Below are 25672 nucleotides of genomic sequence, written 5' to 3' on the forward strand. Positions count from 1 at the left end.
CATACTACAGTTGTGTGGATTACTTGTGGATTATGATGTTTTTTTTTTCAGATGTTTGACCTCATTCTGGTGGCACCCATTTAGTGCAGAGGACCCATTGGTGAGAAAGTGATGCAATCTTGCATGGCTTGAGGGTGAGTAATTTTACAGAATTTTTTCATTTTTGATGAGCTATTCCTTTAAATATTCTGTAACGCTTGATTATTACAGCTGCCAATAAAAGTGTACATAAATTATTAAAACATAAATTATCATGTTTAAATCCGTTTAACAAGATTTCCTTTTCAGAATCAGAATTTGGAATGGTTTGCAGAAACTCTAGGTACTCTAGTGCACATACAGAACGAAAAGTAAATTAAATGAAAAACTTGCTGTAAAATACATCCAATTATGGTTAAAAACTAATTAGAAATAATTATCTATGTTAAAAACAGTGGCAAAAGTTACAATGTCAAGAACTATACCAGCTTCCTCTGGCTTGTGCGCGAATACAGTAGATCAGATAATCTGTACTTGTCCTCTCCTGCCTGTGAATTGAACTCTGACCACATTCATCCCATGAGCTTCAGGCTTAAGCTACTGGATTGAGCTGAAAGCAGCCTGTGCACGAGCCTCCAGCTTTGACACAATCTTAGTCCACAATACCACCCGTCATGTGAACATGTTATTAGTTTCTGCTGAATATATTTGTTTTGGCCGTAACAGACAGTTAAATTGAGCGGACATGAGCTGGCCTGTTCGGGGACCACTAGCCTGATAGCTCAGCATCCAGAGAGGATTTACCTGACCCACTATATAGACACATCATGTACCTTATGAATCAGGATGAAATACGCTCTAAAATCTTCACAAGCAAAGCCGCTAGGGAATGTGTATCCGTTATGAGAAAAGTGATGACATAAAACAAAGTCAGACATGCGCACACAGAGTGTAATCGGCCGAGCTGGGAGTAATACGCTGGAATTCCTTTCTAAGCTTCACACATGAATCAATGAGTATCGATCACAGCCATGTCAGCATTTGTCAATTCTCTCATAAATAACTCAGAGCTGTTATACAGTCCTCCAAGGCACTATGCAACTTGTTTCCTCCGATAGCATCTCAACAACTAAAACTTCCCGACCAGTTTCCAAATGTTAAATTTAATGAAAGTGCTTTGTTAACCTTATGCTTTCTTAAGTCTCATTACACTTTTATTGCTTTCTTACAGTTAAGACGCATAAACCATGACACAAGAAATTAATGGGCTGGTGGGAGGTACTTGCATTCTTGTATCCATTTATGCAACTGCATGCTTTCATTCGTAGCTCAAAAAGAAGCAAATTCTCAAAAATCACATGCCTAGCAACATACACTACAATTAAAAGCATAATCTCACATTAAGGACAGTTTCTGGATATTCTTTGTGTTATTCAATAACAAACATTGGAACAATTGAACGAATCAGTACTGGCAAGTACCTTTAAGAGATGTTTATGCTAAACCTAAAAAACTGTACAAATCCCCAAGCAACAGTGGGGAAAGAAACGCCCTCAAAGTCCGTTGACAGCAGCTGAACACTGATTTAATGATGTCATAGTGGACAGAAAATCAAGGTGACTCAGTCCTCCAGCTCATTATTATTCAGCACAGCACAGCACAGTGATTAATGACATCTTTATCTTTTCCACATACCCGCTAATTGTTAAATGCAGTATAAATATTTATAGTACATCAATATCAAACTGAACATTCCCTCAAACGAAAGCTAGACATGAAATACTGCTGCAGCACTTGCTGTGATGTGCCTATTCATTTGGCTCCATTCACGATCCCTCACTACGCTGCTCAATGCAAATCTACAGCATTATGTATGAATAAGGGGAACTATAATTACAGCTCTACTGTAATACAATACAGCATATGCATACGAGACACACGGGCATGTATATGATTAGCATTCTTTAGTCTTTAATAGGACAGTGATTCTATTGACTATGGCTTATTTTATTCAAATGAGGCAATTAAAATGGTGAATATGAAGTATAGTAATTTACATAAGGTGCACCGTATGAAGAACTTTAGTTCCCACTGGATTGTGTTAAATTGCTCTTTCAGCCCCGCCTCGACTTGATAATTGGGATACATATTGTATTAATCATGAAAACAAAAGTGCTAAATCTGGTTATGAGGTTACAGTCTAGAGGACAGTGTTTAAAACAATAGGTTATAGTTTTTTTCTGGCTAATCTCATCACTCACACAGACCCTGCAAGCCATGCACAAACACACACACACACACACACACACTCAGCACTAGGGAACCAGGTTAGAAAGACACTTTGGCTGTCAGAGTGGGAGAGCTAATGAAAACAAATGATAACTTAAATTAGACATACTACATGACAGAGCAGTATTAAGTACAGTGTGAATAGCCAATGCAATTGTTAAAAGTTATAGGCTTTTCAGCTTGTTGCTAAGCCAGTTTTTCCTGTTAATTTAATTTAAAAATAGCAACAGAATATACATTAAAAAAAAAATACAAAAATAATAAATTAATTAATATTTAACATCTTACACCTCATTTTGTGGTCCATTTCTGTCTATTAACAAACCATCAACTACTATTTTTGCCTCAGTGACTCCTAAAGCGGTTGTAGAATATGGTCATGTAGAATATATATTTTGCAAGCACTAATAAACACCCAGTATGTTAACAAGAGGCATGCTAATAAGCAACTAGTTATTAGTGGAAATTAAAGTGTTGCCTATATTAAAGTGTTGCCAAATAAATACTAAACCTAAAGCAATAACGGTTCAAAAGAAAAAAGTACACACAGGTTATGAATGAATAAATGATGACATTTTTATATTTGGGTAAAATCCCTTTACAACACTTTGAATACTTAATTGTAATATGTTTTAAATTGATATCAAAAAGATAAATTAGAGTCAGTTCACCCACCTTGACAAGTTGTTTTGGGGCTTATAGCCAAAACTGAAATGTATTTATGTTTACGAGTGACGAGACCCATGAGAAGATTCCCAAAACAAATGCCTGGTGCGTAGGTATTGCGTCACTCACAGGCTGACTTTTTCAAGACAAGGTTGTTAAGGCCAGGAAGTCTCAGTTACTGAAATAACACTGATAAAGGTTTGTAACAACCCCCCCCCCCCCATTCGAGCATGTGCGTCTCTCAATGTATGCGCAAACGTAATTGCATAAAGGTGCAAAGTACATTTGTACATTTGCAGTTGGCTGTCAAGACAAACACAGGTAGTGACAGCAGCAGCAAAATACTAATTATAAAGAGCCCTTTTACGGCACCTTTGCATTTCTCATGAAATCAAATATAAATCATCACATACTGTAGGTGTGCTCATGCAAAAGTCGCTCAAATTATGATTTAAGCTAGGACTACAGTGGTTTCCAGGGTGTTGCTATATTTTATATATATACATAAAAACAGATTTTCATACCTCCTGGAGAATCTTCAAAGCCTTCACGTGTCTGTGTATTATTAAAAAGAGAAGACATTACTATTAGCAGAAAAATAAAAAACAAATACACAAAAACAGCTGTTCGGTTCTGTCAAGTAGATATATTCCTGATCATCCAAGTGATGCCATCATCTAGACAGCTGATTAATGAAGCCAGTTGATACGTAACAAATAGATTTGAAGGGCTTAGGGGAAAAAAGCAGGCTCGCTTGGATAGTGGATCACGTTTAATAAATCTACACACATAATGACTCATTGAGCCGCTGCTGAAATGCTGTATCTTAAGGCAGACAGTCCAGTAATAGGCTGTCAGTTCGAATATCAGAGGAGCTGTTGAGTGAATAAGACTAGACAGTGATAAAGATGTGGACAGGGTCTGGATAAAGAAGATCCCTGAAGGACACCACATGAAAAACAACTGCACTGTATTTGGAACGTGTTTAAATCCAGACAGAGACAAACACTCACTCTCTTTCTGAGTCCACCAGGTCTTTGGCAACATAGTAGGCCCTGGATCGGCCATCAATCTGAAAGTGACAGAAAAGAAAGCCATGGGAGATAAATGAAGAAACCCAGTGTTTAAAGAGTTCAAGTACACACAGTTCAGTCACAGAACACGGTAAAGAGGAATGTACAGATGATATTTATATATATAAATATTGGCAGATACATAGATGGGTTAGATGAAGACAGAGTGAGGGAGGGATGGGTGTTCTGATCTAATTTCTCATACAATGCTGTCAAAAGAAGACTGATTATTTCATTAAAGCACAACGTAAATGAGAACGCTTTCCTGGACTTGCCGCTTTAAGCACAGATGCATTATGGATGAGACGCTGTGTTCGTGGCAAGCACAAATCCACCATTGATTTGCAAGCTAATCACAGCTGTCTGAACACGAGTGTTACTACGGAATGGACATATTTAGGAGAACTGCATAGCTGAGACTTCACTATTATGTATCCATGTTTAGATTTTAATAATGTCTTTAATATCTGTGCTAGGGACACTTTTATGCACGTATAAAAATCCATAATAAAACTAATTACAGTGCAGCTGGCTTGTTTCCAGCTTGTTGTTATGCTGAAATCAGGCTGGGATAGGTTACTCCCAGATATTCTTTTCTTTTTAAAGACGAAGAAAACAAGGAAGCAGGCGTCACAAGGCCGGGGCCCCGGCTGATATTACAGTGGCAGAGGGAAGGGGTGGGGTCCGCCTCTCACTGAAGCGCTAAACTGCCAGGAGACGTATGAACCTGGATCTCACAAAAATTGCACACACAGGGAATTCCAGTTTTTTATCAGGGAGGGACCTTGTTTTTATCTACTTTAGCATGCAAAGCTGTGATTACTTGGGTAACAGTATAAAGGTTAGAAGAGGTACTACAGTAAAAGTGTATACAGAGTTCTGTGTAAGATCATACAGGCAAATATTTTTTTATTTCTCACATTTTCTGCAGACTCTCACACCCTGAATGTCAAAACCCTTGATAATACACTTTATTGGAGGTCAGTAAGATTTTAAAAATGTTTTTAAGCTTACCAAGGCGGCATTTATTTGATTAAAATGTACAGTAAAAGCAGTAACACTGTGAGATTTTATTACAGTTTAAAGCAAATTCTTTCATTTTTCATGATTCTTTGAACAACAGAAATTTCAAGAACAGCATTTATTTGAAATAACATCTTTCATAATGCAAAATTCCTTTCAAGATACATCTTACTGACCCCAAACCTTTACACCTTGATTTGTGTATGTGTCACTATAGTCTAGCAAGCACTGTCATAAGGATATTTGCAATAGCTGACCTGTCGGTCATAACAGTGGTCTCCACAACCGTCCTCTTCCTCAGATGTGCGTCCATGGTCTTCTTCATTGGACACAGTGGCAGACACAGAACAAACAGGGAATGGCTCAGTGTAGGCACTGTGAACAGATGAAACATGAAAGAGAGTTAAATTCACTATGATCACTATGGGTAAGTTACTGTAGGCATTCATACAACACTTAACCTTGGATTTTGACCCTGAATTATAGAAAATGTTTACTTTTGATTCAAAAGGGACACTGTTTAGACCATTTTTATATGTTGGTTAATAAGCCATCTTCTTAAGACATCATTCACTTTAATGAGCTGTATTTAGTTTTCAGCCTTTATCCTAGGATAAACATCCTAAATTTAATGTGTAAATTTATATTTAATCTCTACTGATACAAAGTCCACTACTGTAGCTGTGACTAACAGATCCCAGAAGAGAAACTAAACAGTTGCGATCAGAACACTGCATGCAGCAAACATCACAAACCAGTCTTTCCACATCAAAAACAATGAAACGAACCCTCTCAAAGCACAATGTTTTATATTAGAGGGCACTTTGGTGTCTAGCCGAGCAGAAATTACCCTTTGCCAAGGAGAAACAAATTCCCCCTCTTCATTTAAACAAGACCTGGTGAGAATAATTTGTTTTTTTCTCCCCCGATCCTCCTTACAGTAGTAACACGGATGGCTGGGGCCAGATTGCGAGGACATTTACGGTAAGGCATGAAGGGCTGGCTTCGTGATCCTGCGGTGAGCACTAAAACCAAAAAAAGATAGCCCTGAGGATGTGCAAATGTGCACATAGTGAAGCTGCTAATATACTGGAGGGTATATTCAAGTGCACACTTAAGAGTAACTTGTGCTTTTGTGTTTGAGTGGATTTGTGCTTACACTTATCTACAGTCATTAGCAATTACTGGTATTAAAAGTTATTCAACATTAAAGTTTCAAAGCAGTTAAGCTTAGGGTATGTGCATATTGTCAATGTACAAAAGGTTTAGAGGTACCCAGCTGGGTACTCAAGGACAGTGTACACTGAACACACACAATGTCTGCGGCTGGATGTGGAAATTGCTCATCATTGCTCATAGCCGGCTGAACTGTGCGAACTAAGGTGACAGTTCATTTAGAGGACCCAGATGAAGCATATAGGAGCCTTCTGGCAGGACATCACTACAATCTTCAGCGATCTGACCAGCTGAGGACTCATTTTCAGTGAAATCGGAATGAGGGTTAACATAAGACAAAACAAGCTTCTTTTATCTGAAACAACTTTCGAATGAATTCAAACTGAATCTACCCAATATGTAGCTCTCCAGGATATACTGAGATATTTTTATGAACACATCTGTATTTTGTATCATTTAGAGGGGACTGCCACAACACAACAATAAAACAATGCAACAAAATAATATAATAAATAAAAATCCAATGAAAGAAAGAAATCAATATGAATATATCACATTAGTACAGTATAAAATAATTTATAAAATACTAATTTAACAAACAAAAAAGCATCAGAAAATTCTTAAAATTGCATCAATCTTACTGTCTATAATCTTTCTATCTCCCAAAAATGACAATTTACAGAATCCTTCTGACACTTCAACATTACCATTTATGAGAAGCAATTATAGAGCAAAGCACTTCTCTAAGCTGTTTGCTTTAAGGTACCCATGAGCTAAATTTACTGCAGAAAATTACAGAGAGAGTGCAATGATTTCCTATAACACACCTATACGTCCTACTGTCTGATGTTTCCCTGAGGCTTGTTATATGTAATTCAATTGATTTAAACTCTTGATAATAAAATATACATTAGAAACCCCAGTGTTTCTCTGTCTGAATCTGTGTAATAGTGCTATTATAGAAGATAAGCATCGCTGAGATGACTTCATTACCAGACTTCATTTAACAAAACGTATTTGAATGCAGATGAGGAGAGAGTGACGAGCAGCACGTGTGAACTGAAAAATGCATATTCTTGCTTAGTTTCAGTTTGCTGGGGCTAAGATTTAGAAGAGATCATTACATTTCTAAATGGGGTTTTTGTTCATTTAGTCATAATTTTAAAATCATTTCAATTACCTTTAATGTAAAAAATGGCTTTTAAAATGGTTGCATGTAGTTTAAGATGATCTGCCATATGAAGAATATGTGTACATATTCACCTCGCAAATATTGTATTACTGAAGTCAAAAACACTGGCTGCTGCCTTTACTGTAATATTAGAAAAGAGATGGAGAAAGCTGGGAACGATGACAACAACAACATCTTTGTGGTAGCTTTGCTTTCCTGACTGCCACACCTCGCCTTGTTGTTTGGGTCGCAGGGGAGTCTGGGAGATCGGTATTGCCTGTCTCCACCCCATCCCACTGACCCTGTCCCCTCGCCCTTGTCCTGCATTTCCTGTAAACAGCGGCATGGAGGCTCATTGACTGGGTGCGTCCCCTCTTGGGATAACCTGGCAATGACCTGAGAACCCCAGGCACCGGGCCCAAATTGGACCGGACCAGACCAGATCCACACCCAAATTTGTGAGCATCAAGATGCAGAAGTCACTCAGAACGTATATGAAAAGATATGCTTATTTTCTCAATTATCTGGAAGTATGTTTCAAAATATGCTTCTGAGTATCTAAAAATGTATTTCCAGTTTTTTATGCTTGATGCTCTGTTTGTTGTAATTTTCATATTCTATAAATATTACATGAAAACGAAGAGCCAAAGTATCAATATAATATAATATAGCTGAAAAATTCTGATGATTAAATTCTAGTTCAGTCAAAGACATTTTAATATCCACATCAATAGAAATGCTATGTACATACAAAGCACATTACATACAAGTAAATGTTTCAAATAAGTTCTGGGAGAATATATATTGTTCCACTATCATTCAGTAGCATATATTTATGTGCAAATTTATTTTGACCTTTATGTATTAAAATTGATATAAAAATAAGTAATTTTCTTGCATTTGAAATCTTAAAAATAAATGGTCAGAATGGTATAGTGGCAAATTTAAAAATGTAAAATTACAAATAAGTAGGCTACTGTCTATTTGGGATAAAGTTTGTCATAAATTCTGTTTTCTGTAAATCATGGTAAAAGCATATGTTTTTTTGTTTTGTTTTGTTGCAACGAAAAACTATTTAATAAAAACAGAACACTTTGTACTAATAAACAACAACAATAATTTAGTCTTCCCGGTCTGAGTCGTACATCAATTGCACGCCTTCCTCTTACCACAGTCAGTGAAAGTGAGAAAAGAGTGTTTATTACGTTTGAAATATGGATATTTATCTTACAAAAACACATTGATTACATATCACAGATATATGCACTTTATTTCACGCCTACTGAACTGCATACAAACACATGATTATCCCCATTACACACACTAGTTGGTATTTATAACACTATAACACTATTATGCTGAAGGACTTTCACATCTTGCTCCGTCATTCTCTCACACTACCCACTGCCTTTTAGGATCAGAAATGAGCACAAACCATTTCATAGGCATGAAAAAAAAATGTGCATCTGCAATCAATCACCCACCAAGAGTTTACTGTCATTGTGTCTCCATCCACCAAAAAGAGGCAACGTCAATTTTTCTCTGCAAGCATTCAAAATATGACAAACAAAAACAGACAGAACATCGGCAGTGACGGAGGATTCTCTTGGGACACAGACCAGCTAATGGTGCAGACACATAGGCCCATTTGCAAACATGCAATGCTGTTAGATTGCACGGCAACACAATGAGTCAATAATGTCACCAGAAAAAGGTCCCTGGCTCCCATATCATCTTCTGAATAATGGAGGATGCTTAAAAGTGTGGTACATAAACACTATAGCCCAGGGTAAAATCCATGGCAAAAAAATCGTATGAACCTATATTAAGCTATCACTTTACTTAATTTCTAGTAATGGATTTTATTTTGCATTAAACCATGAAGATGAGCTTTAAGAAAGTACATTTATAATGCTTAATTTGTGTATATAAAATAAAATCTATTAAAATCTTAGAAAGTGAATGTATAGTGTCAAGTGGAATACACATTTTCAGAATAGATTTTCTCGTATTGTGAATACAATTATGAAAAATATATATATTTTTTATAAAACTGCAGAAGGAGCAATAAACAATGGAAAGACTAAGCAATTCTGAAAATGTTCCTCGTGTTTATTTGAAAATCAGATTAAAAAGCTACCCAGAGGCCACTTGAAAAAGTCAGGGTCTTTGACTACACTGGAGGTAATCGAGCAGAGGTTTCTAATGATGACTCTACGGTGGCAGAGAGGGTCATACAGTCGAAAGAAGGTCAGTAAGTCATTCGTCTTTAAACCTCTGTAAATCCACAAATCTCCCAAAAGCCCAGTAAAAGAAACACACTTGGGGAATTTGGTTTAATAACACTACATGCTACCAAAATGCTCACCCAGAGGACAGAAACTCTCTCTGGTTTCTCATCTATTCCCCTCCACTCAGCTGCATCAGGCTGTGAGAGCATTGCAATAAAGGTGAAAAATAGCCCTAACGTTTAATCCACTTTCTTCCCATACTATTTGTATCATTGAACAATTGCATTGTATTCTTTTTCACACAGATTGGGTGCTCCAACAAATGTACCATCAAATTCTGCAAATGAGAAAATCAGAAAAGCAACCCTGCAAACATAGTCCATCTTTCCAATGCCAAAGGCTGCTCCACTACTCTGCAACAGAACATCTAAGTCTTTGGCAAGTCAGATTGCATAATTATAAACCACTTTAGACAACAGCTAGTAGCTTTCCAGCCACTCTGATCTTGTTTTAGCTTTGTTTGCAACAATTTTGATTACGAAAACAACTGGGCCATAATGTGCCTAAAATGTAAAGTTGTTTACTATTAACTTGCGTAGATCTGTTTCATAAAAGTAACATCACTTTCACAATCATGATAACATATTTTGATAACAGTTTTAACCTCTCTCTGTCGCTCTCTAATGTTTCTTAATGTATTCTAGAATATCTGTAATACTTTAATTCCTGTTTACTCAGCCAGGAAGATTGCAGAAAGTATTCTGAGACAGAGAGAGGCGCAAGCTGAGCTATCAGAGTGACCAAACACTTGCCTAATTTCCTGTTAACATTGTTTTGGCCAGCACTTCCTCCAGACTTGTGTGATGGTATTGCCATTGTGTTGAGAGGAAGGTGTTTCAGCATTCAAAATATAACTCTCTAGACAATCTTATGCTAGAGTTTGATGACTTAAACAGAAATAAGTTTTCCTGAAATAGTTTGTTGGTTCACTGTTTTTTCATTTTTATGATTACCAATGTGGAAAATTATCATTTTAAGTATGTACTTGTATAAAAAGCTGACTATACCTTTCAGGGTCTTGCTCTTGAGTGGTGGGCTTGTTTTCTATTCCGGCAAAGCTATTCATGTCCACATAGCCATCGTTCTCATTGGCAGGTGCTGCTGTCCGATTGTGGTCATCGAAGAACTCTGTAATAGTGACTGCCCGAGTAGGTCGTCCATGTGGAATCTGGATATTCTCATAGTCTGAGTTTATTGCAGGAATGTTTTCATAATCAGAGGTATCTGCACTTGGGAAGGAGATGGAGCGTGGTTTAGTGAGGGGTAGGGGCATGAAGGGGGGACGAGAGCGGTCCTCAAAAGACTCGACTCTGGCTATACCCCTGTTGCTATAACTCTTGGGTGCACCTTGCCTTCTTTGCCTCTCTTTGTAAAGCAGAAATGTGGTAGGTATTTCTGAATTACGTTGTGGTTTGCCCACACGAGACTGAAGCTGTGGGGAGCTGCTTGTACTCCTTCGATCAAGCTCCAGCACCCGAATCGGTCCATGGTGGCTAGATTCTGATGAGGACCTGGAGGAGCGAACACTGCCATCTCCACGGGCTTTGCTTTCAGATTTTTTCTTAAATTTTAAAGCTAAGAAACGTTTAAATGAAGTCTTCTTCTTTTGTGGGTTGTCAGGAGATTCATGCTGGATTAGAAGTGACGGAGAGCTTTTGGTTACAGGCCTCTTAGTTATGTAAGCTAACTCAAAGGGTGGTGGGATATCAACTAGAGATGTAGGTGTCGACACGCCACTGGAGGACTGGTGACTTCTTTGAGAAAAGCTTCCAGAGGAAGTAATCACACAGGGCAAAGAAAGTGTGTCATCTTTTTTTTTCAATCTACATTCCTCTCTAGGAGATTTCTCACCCTCAAAGTGACCTGGGAATGGCAAATCTCTTCCCTCAGAAAATGAATGAGGAGAAAGAAGAAAGCGCCTTGGCTTTAATGAGGGAATTACACGATTTGCGTCTGTTTCATCTGAAAGCTTCGGATGTGGAACTCCATTCTGGTCCAAGGCCACAGTGTAGTAGTCGTGAGACTGGTACTCAGTGCCTGTCTCCTCAGGCACAGTCTCAGGAACATATCCAGGTACTTTCCCAGAAAGCGAGCGGGATCTAGTCACAATGCTCTTCCTGTCCAAAGAGATAAAATTTTCGCCTTCCGAGTCGAAGCCAGCCTCCTCGTAAATGTGTTCATCACTTTCTGTGTCTGAGTCTTCAAAGAAAGGCACAATATGACAGTCCAGCTCCTCAATGTCCTCTTCAAATGCTTCTGTGGTGTGGGCAAAAACCACACGGTTTGTTAGTTCTGGAGTTCTGCCTACATCTAAGTCAGCAGGAACGGTAATGTTGCAAAGTCTGAGACGTGGCTGGCAGCTGTTCCTCTGACTCAACTGAGCTTGTCCCCTTCTTGCTGATCGTTCTCTTATACTTTTGCCCTTGGTTTTCCTTTCCATGTTTACTGGCTCATCTTCATCTCCTATCTCGACGTAATCTTCAGACGACACACACTCCACTTGCTGATCATCACCGTCAGTGTCTTTGATGTCAGCATAGTCATCCATTTCTTCATTCTCTGCCATCTCTTGACCCTCAGAAGTAGGTTGAGAGACACCGTTTTCTAATTTCTCCTGTTCCTCCTCTAAATCTGCCACATCGTCCGATGATACATAGTAAGGCTCTTGGTTTGACGTTCCCTCTGTTGCGATCTCAGACTCTATAGGTTTCTCATTGCTAGACTCATCATCAGTGCATCTTGCTTCTGGATCCGAGGTACAAGTCAAATCATTTGGCACCATTTCAATGACAGAGTATGGCTCAAATGCATCCTCTGTCTCCTCTGCAAACCTGAAACGTCCAGATGGGTCTTTGGTTGCACGTTCAGCCTGCCAAGTACTGTTGTCATCCAGTGTGCCAATGACATCATAAGGGTATTCCTCACATAGTGAGGGTTGACTGCAGTTTGTAGCTTTTGAAGAAAGTCCAGTCTCATCTTCGTGTGCCTCATGAACAAATTTTGCTCTATTGTCCTCTTCATACTGCTTCATACTGGCACAACTATCTGATGATGGGTCCTCAATCTCCTCATACAGACTTTCAGATTCACCTACAGGCTGTTCTTTAGTAAGTGTCTCATCATCAGACAATGCACAGGTGTCCTGAAGTACAATACAAGCATCTTCTCCATTCTCAGCTGGCTTGGTATCATCAGTGTTTTTGCTGTGGTCCTCATCTCCTGGTTCAAGACTTTCATCGACCACTTCTGATAAATCTGAAGAGGCTGAATGCTGTATTTCAGCTGCCTGATGCAATTTATTTCCATCCTCTCCCACTGTATCCTCCACTGTCATTTGTAATTCTTCCTCTATATCATTACAGCAACTTGTGTCATGATTTATCTCATAATTTACAGCAAATACTTTGTCAGGTAAGTCCACGTCATCATCTGTACAGTTGTCTCTGGATGTGTCTGCTTCATCCTGCGCAACATCTGATTCATTATCCTGGTTCAGCTCCAGTCTATCGGAGGATGTTATGTCCCCATTGCCCACAATGCTTTGGCTTACCTCAGAGGCTAGCCTTGGTTTGGGAGCCACAGGAGGTTTAGGACCTCGGGTGGAAGGACAAGGCCTTGACATCAGGGTGGAGCACAGTTATAGTCAAATGGCTTTGTCTTGGCTGATATGTTTGAAATTGCTTCTAAAAATCTGCAAATAGAAAGAAAGAAGAAAATTACACTTTGATAATGAATTGGATATCCTTGCCCTTGCAATAGAAATAATTTAAATAATCTAGAAACTGACTGACAATACTCTATTATGAGATCAGCTGCTCATTTAAAGTAGCATGATTTGATCTACATTAAAACATAATGTGTCTTGACATAATGAGTGATTACATGCTCACTATATTTTCACCAGTATTTTCACCAGTATTTTCACCAGTATTTTCACAGCCATACAAAATAATACAAATTATGACAGATGAAAAAGAACTAATAACAACTAATAAGATCCCGTCCATTGATTTCCAAGTGTATCTCCTCACAGAGAGTTAACCTTTAGGTCATTTTTGATGAAACACACCCTTTCTTTTAACAAAACTCATACACCCCTTGTCTTTTCCTGTTTTTTGCTACCTGCCTTGACGCACGTCCTATTAAACTCGCCATGCACTTGGTGCTCACCCTGCTAAGATGTTGTTTCCTGACACGACTAATTAACTATTTCAGCAGACTCTCCTGAAAGGACTATAAAGAGGAAGTGCAAAGGGGAAGGACATTAACAACGCACCCTGTCTTCTCCATGAACCCCCCTCCCCATTTTATTCTACAAGAGTGCAGTTTTGTACAACACATATACACTTCCTTCTAGTCAGACTTCCCATGATTCACTCTCCAGTGATAAATCCCACCCAGACACACAACCCCCCAGACTGTTTTTTTTTTTTTTGCTGAAAAGGTCGTTTCAGTGCGTTTAAGAACAATAAAAAGAGAAACATCAACATCCCAACTAAGGTCCCCTTGGCAAAATAACAGGATATGAATTATGCAACAAGAATTCACTTAAAACAAATGGTTAAACACAATGGGAGGAATAAAGGGAGAAACAAACTCTTTGCTGTGCTAAGACATCAGTGCATGATCTCAGATATGGGCTGTAAAGTGCATTGCTAATTTAGTCCTACTGGCTAAAAGTGAACAGGACAAACTAAAGTAGAATTAATAAAGAGCCTATATATATATATATATATATATATATATATATATATATATATATATATATATATATATATATATATATATATATTGCTATTACATATTGTATATATACACATGTATGTGTATATATATATATATATATATATATATATATATATATATATATATATATAGGTTATTCAACTAAGAAATGCAAATAAAAATAACTGAATAGAGCATTGTCGTTCTAGGGATAATAACATTTTAAATTTTTGCTTACAAGGACTACTACAGGATGAAAAGACAAACAGTTCTAGTTACTTCTTATATGACATAACTGTTACACTATGCTATGAATTCATAAAATACCCGGCAAAACTGTGCACAGATCTGGATGTCGATTATTATATTTAGGTTTCACCTAAAAAAATCACATAAATAAACTGTACTGAAAAGTTTACTCAGAACTACTTGGTTTCATACCGGCGTTCATTGTCGGATGTCATCCACCATGGCATGTGAAATATTTCCACATCATTCCTTGATATTCCGCCGAAGCAACAGCATATATCCAGAGGTGCCGTGAACTTACTCCAGTGGCATTTGTCATAAAGCCTGAGAAGTAAACAATGAACACACCATCGCTTGTTTAACGGCGTTCTTCCCCAAAAAAATCAGTTAGCGACTGTTGCAGCAGGTCTCTTCAGAATCGCGCGCTTCCCTCCTGAAGGAATGAGAGAGATGCGCTCGCGCTCCGCTCTGAGCGTGGAGACTGAAGGTGTTTTCCGCGCGCTTCCTGAGGAGGTACAGCGAGTCTCCCTCGCGGGAATACAAGGATCGATGACCGAAACCACAGAGAAAAACATCTAAAGCCAATAACAATCAGTGGCGTACGGCACTTTCACGAACAGCTGCTCCATTGCTGTCACGAGATGGTATGTTTCAGTGCCCCTATTAGAGGATCTTTTACAGAATTTAATGCTCTCACAATAAAAAAAACCGCAATTAAATAAAATAACAATTGCAAATTCTATTTAGATTTAGCCTAGAAAAGGTGTCTTAAATCTTTAGCTGTCAGAATATTTAACGCTACTTGTTTAACTGTGCCCTGCTTAAATGTGTAACTATAAAAATAATAACAAAAAGCATGTAAATGCTGAATTTTTTAGTAGTCTTCAAACACTGTTTCTAATAATTTGGGCAAACAAACGTTCCTAAAAACAGGTTCTAAATCAGTTTCTCTAAATGCTTTTGGCTTCCTTTTTGCTCATCTGTTGCCTGATTGGAGGAAAGCAGCTCTTTAAAACCCTCTCTTCATAACAGGAAACTGCTATCCCTCTTTCCTGCACAACAGGCAACGCTTCCTTAGCAACAAATGAACAAAGGTGCTGCTGTTAACTCTACTGGGGAATTACTGCATTCAAGATTTAGACTCTATTTTCCCCAATGGAACTCCACACTGATAGACCACTAATTCAATGAGTATTTTTAGACAAAAACAGTTCATATAAATAATCCAAACAGGGGACGCCCAGGGTAGGCACAAAGTATTTGAGGTCACGTCTGACCGTTGGTGCTATAATTTTCATTTGGCATGCAAAACCCGATTTAATATGTAACCATAATAAAAATAATTAGTAAGTTGCAGCTGCCCTTGACAGCAAGTGATCATCATGTATTTATTATTTATTATTTAAAGCACATTTTCGGCAACAAACACCGCACAAACACTTTTTACCTCATAATCATGCAGTTTAATGCATTTAAAATTAATTTGTGGCGATTCTGACTCAAATCAGTGGTAACAATACGTTTAAATCAAATGGCATTGTGCAGAGGTATAATGATTGAAAGTGAACTGTGGTCGTATGATAATTCTAAACATGTAGTGTAAATATAATTCTGTTAATTCTCCTTGCACAGTCTCTCTTTTACACCAAGACATCCATGCAGACAGATCTTTGGCATATAGGCTATCCACCAAATCAGATATTCTTTGACAGAGCCTTTGTTGAAGCCTAATGAACACCGAATTGTAAGACAAGATAACCCCCAGCTGAGCCGCTGCCGTGATGTTCAAGGGCAGACAACAGTCCTGAAACTCAGGAGAGAAAACTGTCAGCCACCTGGGGCTGCATGTTGACAGCTTATCACAAGCCAAAGCCTCAAACATTAGGTGGCAAATTCCATAGTACGTATAATATTTATACATATATAACTCCACGGGACAAATTTATTTATATCTATCTCTCTTTCCCTCCATATGTCTGCAACCTGAAGGTCAGATGAACACCATGAGTGATACAGGAGTGTATCACAGGGGAATATAAACCATATGTTCAGAATGTTTCATAACTGCCAGCATTGACTTTTAATTAATAACTTGTTCTTTAGATCATGTTGGCTTCTGAAATGGACATCAAACTGCTGTAAACCACTCTCATTATGAGACGAGTAAACATCATAAAATGATTGTTTTTGTGGCCTTGACCCCTCTCAGGACCAATATTTACAACAGCTACAGCATCACATGAGCTCTCACAGGAAACACTGTTATTCCTGTAAACTCTCAGCTTAAATGACAACATTTAGCAGAAATCTGCCTTCTTAAAAAATGTGTTCTCAAAAGGGTTCATAAATAACCTGATCAGTTTTCAACAGACATTTGTTTCAAGCTTTCGAGAGCAAAAAGTACTAGTGGTTCGTTCCTAGCCGTGCCACTTCTTTTGTTCTTTTAATGGCAAACCAAAGCCAAAGATAGCACACGGCTGGCATTTTGCTGTGCTAATTGTGTCCCTTACTGGAAAGTATACTATGGCACCAAATTTGACCTTTTTTGCGTTTTATCAGACAAATGTGTTTTCGTCTTTGGGGACGGCTGCAAAGCAGAGAGTGTTTGTAGGCATTGTAATGGAAGGGGTGACTGAAAGAATAGCTCTGAGATAAATAACCCTACAGATGTGGTCTATACGCAGAGGATGAAAACATGTTTTCTAGATTCTGTGAACAACTATTTCTAACCGAGCAGATCTGCCCCTTCAGATCTATGCCCCTCCACCTGGATGGCTGCTTTATGGCACATGCTTTGAATAAGAGGAAAAACATGTCCGAAACCATTTTTTTACTCATAAACACACATATGTATTCACAGAACTGACCCAAACAGGAAACTGATTGGGAAAGAGGGTCAATGACTTTTTCCCAGAGCTCATATGAGTCTCTCACCACCCTTTACATAACACCTGCCTTTAAAAGAACACGCTGAATGTTTCTAAATTCTGACAAGCTGGAAAAAAGCTGATTATTATTGAACTGAAAATGTAACGTTCGGAAAGTTGAAAACTGCAAAATGTTTTCACAGAACGAAGTCTCATTGCATAATTACATACTGTATTGATGGATGTTTTCACAGATTGAAGTCTCAGATGTGCATCAAACTAAGTGTTACATAATTAAATATTACATATACCAATAATTTTAGAAATATATTTTTAAATGGTCACTTTCCACTGATTCGTCTTAAAGGAATAGTTCACCCAAAAATGAAAATTATACCATAAACTACTCACCCCCAAGCCATCCTAGGTGTATATGACTTTCTTCTTTCAGATGAACGCAGTGTGCTGTCTTTTTTTAATTTATCCTGGCTCCTCCAAGCTGGTGGATAGTGGCTATTATTTTGAAGCTCAGTAAATCAGCAAAAATATTACCAGTACCAAGCTACCAACTATTTTTACAAAAAACGGGTTACAGAAACTCCTCTATCTGCTTCAGAGGACATGTGATATCCCCCCAAAGGTGTTTCAGTTAGTATTACTTCACTGTAATTGCTGATATATCTAATTTACGGAGCCAAAATAATGGCCACTATCCACCAGCATTACCAAGCTTAGAAGAGCCAGGATAATTTTTTTAAAAACCATGTTCGTCTGAAAGAAGTCATATACACCTAGTTGTTATATTGCTAAAGCTACACTCCAGTCTGGGATCTCCAGGTGTCAGAAGAGAACACGGGGAAAAAAAAGCATCAGCACTCTTGGCCAACTCAAAAGCACAGCTAAAGAAAAAACACTCTCACCTTCCCCCAGTCCCTCGACCAATGCCACACTTCCAGAGAAAAACAGGTGAAGCCAGGAGTCAGCACTTCATCAAAAATAGCAAACAAAGACTGCACTCCCTGTGGAGACCAGGACCTCTCAAGCCGAATCAATAGCACACTGCTGGCCATGCAGGGTTATAGAAGAATGCATATATGTAATTAAAGATTATAGAGCAATCTGTAACAGTCTGTTATGCAGTAGTTCGTAACCTTGTGTCCATAAACATTAATTGGGTCAATGTTGTTTTTATTGCTTTTTTCCAGACCAATTTTACTTTTTTCTTAGTCTAAAAATGTCTGTACATATGTCAAAATTGTTTTTTTTTTTCATTATGACAAAAAATATCTGTCATCCTTTCCTATCAAACTGCTTACTACAGATGTGAAAACAGAAAAAAAAAATTTGTATGACGGGAAAAAGTTTCAAAGGCTGTGTGTAAATGTGAGGTTTCATTTATTTTTCAATGGGAAATTTTAGGATTTACATTTTGGCGAAGACCTTTAGGATATTAGGCTTTCGAAAAAGTAATTTCATAACATTTTCTGTTATTATTTCTCATATAGTATTCATCTTATCCATATTAGGGTTTAACATTAATAATATTTAATAACATTAAACAATATGTAATTATATATGTAAATATGTATATGTAAAAATATATAATATATATATATATATATATATATATATATATATATATATATATATATATATATATATATATATATATATATATATATTAAAATGTATTTTGTAAGTTGTAATGCATTATGAACACTCTTATTTATTAATGCTATCATGATTAGCTTAAAATCTAGTTCTCTAAAACGGTTACATTATGTTGATTATAAAACATTTCATTTTAACAGTTGCATTTGCTTTTAAAATCAATCAATCAATCAATCAAGAGTGCAGGTGACTCAATAAATGCTACTCATTTCAAGTCTTATTGTCCAGAAGTTATATTGCCATTTTCAGTTACTGAAAGTAAGTGATTAGTGAGATTTTAGACAGGTGTGATATGCTAAGCAGGAGGGCAGGTCTTGATAACAAGTCTCTTGCTTTGTCTGCATACCCCTCTCAAAGACACAATCCTCAGAGCTGCACTGTAATAACATCGATTTACCGGTCATGAATAAAAGTCTCAAGAAGCCTCATAAAAAGACTTGTGGCTTGGCCTTTAAAAGCGCTGCACAATGGGCCAGTCAAACACTAGCCTATAGCCTTTAGCACAATAGATTTATGGACCCGGGAGAGCTTGATTTCTTTTGAAAAATGGTGCATAGCGCCTCGCTGCCCTTTTCCGTCACATTCATTCTCACATTGTGTTTTGCTTAGTATTCTAATGCAAACACAAACACATGCGCCTTACAGCTCCGCACAGTGCAGCATGACAGAGACTCTCATTAGGCTGCAATTTCCTCTGATCCAAGAGCTGGATTCCCAAGCTCGACCATTACTAAAACAAACACAGTTCTGTGCAAAAGAATAATTTCCAAGCTGATTAGCAAGACCAAGTTGCTGATCTTTCGTTCTGCGGGTCCTAAGGGGAACAATACCACTGTGAAAAAGTCCCCTGGTCTGGATTTACTTTTTCCTGTGACTGTTTTCACATCTTTCAGCCAAATGAGACTGAACGGATGCAGATACTAAGTTTAAAAATATCAGTGTTTTCTAACCTCTTTTGGCCTTGGCTGTCAGCCGCTCCCATGTATCTAAACATCTTAAGCAAGGAAGGTGATAAATTAGAGAGCATAATCATGCTAACTTGCAAATGACATTTCGAAAAAAAAAATCTGATTTGTATTTCATTTGGAAAAATAATTGCTCTAGCATTCAAATGAAAAGTGCACTATAGCATGCTTTTAAAATAAAATGGCTAAATAAATACTAAAATAATATATTTTAAAAGATATACTGCACTTAATTGTGAATGTAATGTAATTGCAGTTCACTGTATTCTAAAAAATGTTATTATAGAGATTTACATTTATATTAAATGCAGTTAAATTAAGTCATAATTGTGTCTTGTTTTGGTTACTAATAAAAAAAAAATAAAATTGGTTACTAATAAATGCACTGAAAATAATTAGTTAACATAATGTCATGTCTAAATTTGTAATGCATTTAAATATATTTGCAAATACAGTTTGTAAAGATAACGTTTTTAATCAACAGAGAATAAATAACGATTACTGAAACATAATCTTAAATGTACTTGGACCTTACAAATGTTAAATTTTGTTAATATTACAGCTATTACAAAGCCCAATTTTTAGAAGTGTACTTGCTTAAACTAAGTGGTATTTTATTTAATATCAGATTATCTTGCATATACAATTTTTGTATAAAGTAAAAAAAAAAAATCCAAAGCCTTTGACTTTTACAGATTGGACGGATATGAATGTTTTACCCAGCTCGCATGAAAAAAAAAGCTTACATAGACCGTACAGCTGGTTTGCAGAGTGTTAAGCAACAGATGGGTGATTGTCACAGGCTTGGTTTATTTTTTAAGACCTTTTTTCGTTTTTGATTAAATAAATCCTTTGGAATTCAAATTATTTTGGGACAAGACAGGAGCAATCAGTGTCAGAATGGCATTATCATCAATGCATTTTGGGAACGAGGTAGGACAGATTTAGACTTTTAATGTGAGAGAAGATAAAAGAGATTTACTGATGAGCCAATAATCAATAATTACACAAAAACGAGCTGCAATTAGTGCCAAAATCCAAACGCTTTCGCACCTGCCCCTTTTGCTGAATCAATGAAACATTCTGTACCATTGCTTTCTGCAAAACTCAATTTGGCCATAATATTGAAACATAGCTGATATGTCTGGGATGAAATTATTGGAACCTCATTAAATCTAAGGTAAAGTAAAGTGACCCTCACCAGTTCTCCGCTGGGATTCCCTTAGGAGTCCGTTCAATGAGATAGGACAACCTTTGCTGAGGTCACCTTTGCCTGTTTTATACACATTAGCAGACATACACGTTATTTTCCAGCCTCAACATATAGTCAAGGATGAACAGGCAACGACAGATCATCCTTTATGCGCACACTTGTACGACATCAGCAGAACTGTTTTGCTGAATTTTTATTCACGTCTATGTCTTTCACAGAACCATTAATAATGTAGTGATGCTGAACTGGTACAGATTGTGATTTCAATCTGTTACTGTTTCATACTACTTTTACACCCCTTAAGTATATTTCACACCATTATTATAGCATGCAATATTGCATCAAATAAGCTTGTCAAAAAATATTAATTTTGTCAACGTTTAATCACCCTCACGTCCTTCCAAATTTAAGCTGTTTAAACCAACGCTGATTGGTCTGCTGCTTTAAATGCCGCTTAGTATATTAAAGTAAGCTAGATGGGCTCCCAATGTTTTTGATTTGCTCTAGGTTTTACCTCCGTTCTCATAGAGGTAACTCTTGTTAACTATTAACTGACTTTTCTCTCAATAAATTCTTAATTTGCTGCTTATTAATATTTAGTGAGGTAGCTGTTAAGTTTAGGTATTGGGTAGGATTAGGGATGTAGAAAAAGGACACGTAGAACAAGGCATTAGTATGTGCTTAATAAGCACTAATAAATGGCTAATATTCTAGACTAATATGCATGCCAATAAGCAACTAATAGGTGTAACCATAAAAAAGTAAAGTGTGTTAAACCTTACAGGGCCTTAATTTTCATTTTGGTGTGAAACACAAAAGTGTTACAGGATACCAAAACTAAGTCAGACTCAAGTTAGTGATTTTTTGGGGGGTGAATTTCCCCTTTAACAACAACAAAGGCTTGCCATCCAAACTGCTTTAGTGTGATTTCATCATCCCTTTTTTTATTCTATGATGAGCTTCTTAACCTACATATCAATATCAGCAGCACTCAGTCACATGATGGATGTGTCACACCGATGCCCTGCTGTCAAAAGCCGGTTCCGGTCAAAAACAGACAGTCTGTATTGTAATCGCCCTTTACATGTCACCTCTGTGATGTCACTGTTCATTTGTTTACGAATTTGAGATTCAGCAAATAGGACAAATCAGTCAACCAGCTAGAAAGACATAAACAAAAAAACTGACAGAGAAATAAAGATGTCATAAAAACAAACCTCCCCTTTATTATGTTGTTCATCTTGTCAAAAGATATACCACACCTAGGACCCCATACAATAAAGGTAAGATTAAAAACTAGTCCATGTCTCCTTGGCCACCCATAAAAGCATATATGTGCTGTGAGCTCTTGGTGGGAACTGTGGTTACTGCGGGAGTTTATATGACAATTTTATACAGGGTCTGTGTGCGGATATCAAGCTCCAAAGAGATTCTGAGCAACTTAACTGTTTTAATTTTGTATGCTTGTGTTTAAGTGTGTGCTCAGGTGCACAAGCTTTAATACTGGATGTTTGTGCACTGGTGCCAGCTGGCCTCACTACAGGAGCGGATGGCTGTGCTCCCCTTTCCCTTTAGATTCCCCAAACATCTCTTCATTTATTACTTCATTTATAACCTCTGTACTGCTCATACATTTAGGCCCATGGGCGCTCTATGAATACATTTAGACATTATCAAAAAATGTGGGTATCTCTGCAAGAGGCGGCTTCGAAAATTTGATCACGCGTTCATGATTAGATGATGATGCTCTAAACAAATGGCCCACGGGCTTATGAAGTGCCATCATAAAGCTTAATTGTGACCATGACTGTCTCTGTGAAGGATGCTCCTTGTGGGCTTTTTCACCTGCCATGAACTCCTGCTGCGTTTACCTGAACTAACCTTGAACTGACCTAGAAGAGAGAAGAGAGAAGAGAGAAGGTTCTGTAGACCTCAAAGCAGCAATATAATAAATATAGTGAAAGCATATTAACTTTGATAATTAACGTTTGATATATTAACGTGATAATTATTATATATATATATATATATATATATATATATACACACACACAGAGAAAGAAAGAATCAAATGGAATGGAATCACAATAAAACACATTCATATTCACAAACACTTCATTTTCTAACATGTGCTTTTTAAACAATAAACATGTTTGATATTAAACCTGCTTGATAAAATGCTAATGATATTTACTATGCTAACTGCAGTGTTAGCTTTGCTATTATTTATTTTTTTAGCAAATAACCTTTAAGCATAGCAAACACTAAATATGCTCCATTATAGTGAAACCTCTGTGATGAAGTTTGGATGACGTTAATAAGCATGCACAAAAAATCTACCATAGCTTAATAATGTCTTTGTTTATCATGAATCACTTTAAATGCGTGTAATACTGAGGCTATAACACCAAAAATACATAATACATTTTAATCACTGATTACAGTCACGTACTATAGGTTTTCATAACCAGCATCTTATGACCACTAATGTCTCTCAGAGCTGGCATCACACCGCGTTTATATATATGAATATGAATATATATTATATAGAAGAAATACTATTATTTACCTGTTGTTTGTTGAACAAAGCACAGGGGAAATGCTGAGCCAGCACTCAGGGCTCATTTGACACATGATACTGGGTTACTGAAACAGCCTGAACCCCATTTTTTCCAACCTAAAACATGTCTGATTTGATTTATGTGGCAGCTTTTACACAGCTTACACTCATAGTAACCTCACACATGGACTAATCTCATGAGTTTGTATGCGTGCATGTGTGTTTATTTGTCTGTGTGTGCTATGGACCTTTTCTAGACAGATTATACAGTTTATCCAGATTAGGAATTATGGAATAATTTTATTACATCGGTTCATATTCTGGCAATGGCTAATCATGTAGGCTACATGCACACAGCCACTGTTTGGACTGACATCTTTGATTACGAATGTAAGTTTGAAATGAAACACAAAAATTAATAGCTGGGAATAAATAAATCAATAAATAATAATAATAATAAAATTGCTTATAAATTATATATATATATATAACTACAGATAAATTAAATAGCTAATTTAAGATAATAAACTGTAATATTATTATTACTAAAATGGTACTGACTGCAATAAATGTTAAAGTATAACTCAAGTTGATGAGTTGATTCAGTTCATTAAACCATGGGTCAGTCAATAGGACTGATTTAGCTCTTGAGCACAACTCACTGATTCGTCTCCGAAATAAAACGGCCGTTTAGAAATGAGCAACCAGCTAAAAGAAATTCAATAAAGTAACTAGCTCAAATAAAATAATAAAATTCAAAAAGCGATGATCAAAATATAGAACATACTGTATAAATGATCACAAAATACAGGAAAGTAAAGCAAAACTTACACATGCAAAAGAAAGTCACTTAACCAAACTAAAATAAATGCACACGTCTCATATTCTGAGGGCTTCACTTGACGAACTCATCATGTTTTATTTCCAATTCTTAGAACAGCTTGCAAGCCTGTTCAGGCTGGTTAAAACACTGCAGGGGTTCTCACAATATATAACAACAGCATGATTTTATGAGTCTCATAATGTTTTCTTTCTAATGCTGAAGGGGAGAAGAACCCATAAAAGCACACAAACCATCCTCAGGGCATACTGTCCATTGAGCTGATATTGAACCTCCATTCTCACTTCCAGCTTGTGTTTATGCTGCCACATAAAGCATTGCATTTCAAAATGTTGTTTTTTTTCACATTTGGCAACATCTTCCCCTTCAGTGATGGAAAGGAAGACCACAGCGGTACATTAGCACCCAAATGCATCTTTCATTATGCCGCTTCGTGATCTTGAGGTTGGACTTGGGGTCAAAACTGGGGAAATGAAGACAGATCTTCAGAACACACACTCCAGCATCATGAGTACATGTGAAAAAAAGGCTTTTTTCCCCCCCTTTAATGTCTCTTCATAACAACATGGAGTGCACAAAAGGGAAATGAATGGCTTTCTTGCTGTGTCGCAGTACGTGGAGATGTCTCGGGCAGATACTGTGGTTTTAATTACCTGCTGAATGAAGTGACTGCCGTGAGCTGGAGCTGAGAATGTCTTTACTGTAGGGATATGAGAGCGTTTGTCTCAGCTTCCCTCTCTGCTCAAATCAATCAACTATGAGCCAAAGTGTGTTAAGCTGTGAAGTACACTTAAATATATTAAGCTAAGGAGGCCATATAATCACAGCTGTAAAGTTTGAATAATATAATATAATATAATATAGCAACTATTACTCCCACTTACTACACCCACTTATCTTTTTTCTAACCTTA

General features: G+C 37.1%; 1 protein-coding gene across 2 annotated transcripts in view; it reads right to left on the bottom strand.

The window, feature by feature from the left end:
* The window catches only part of fgd5a (FYVE, RhoGEF and PH domain containing 5a), a 33663-nt gene extending 18051 nt beyond the window's left edge, over positions 1–15612 (bottom strand). For both annotated transcript variants that reach the window (XM_043252277.1, XM_043252276.1), the window contains exons 1-5: positions 14835–15612; positions 10676–13359; positions 5288–5405; positions 3948–4006; positions 3459–3489 (exon numbers count right to left, since the gene is read on the bottom strand). In XM_043252277.1, the coding sequence (XP_043108212.1) occupies positions 3459–3489; positions 3948–4006; positions 5288–5405; positions 10676–13290 (2823 nt within the window). In that variant the 5' untranslated portion in view covers positions 13291–13359; positions 14835–15612. The remainder of the gene's footprint in view (positions 1–3458; positions 3490–3947; positions 4007–5287; positions 5406–10675; positions 13360–14834) is intronic.
* Between the last annotated feature and the right edge of the window lie 10060 nt (positions 15613–25672).

Source organism: Puntigrus tetrazona, chromosome 11, assembly GCF_018831695.1.
Source record: "Puntigrus tetrazona isolate hp1 chromosome 11, ASM1883169v1, whole genome shotgun sequence".
In the NCBI taxonomy this organism is placed as follows: domain Eukaryota; kingdom Metazoa; phylum Chordata; class Actinopteri; order Cypriniformes; family Cyprinidae; genus Puntigrus; species Puntigrus tetrazona.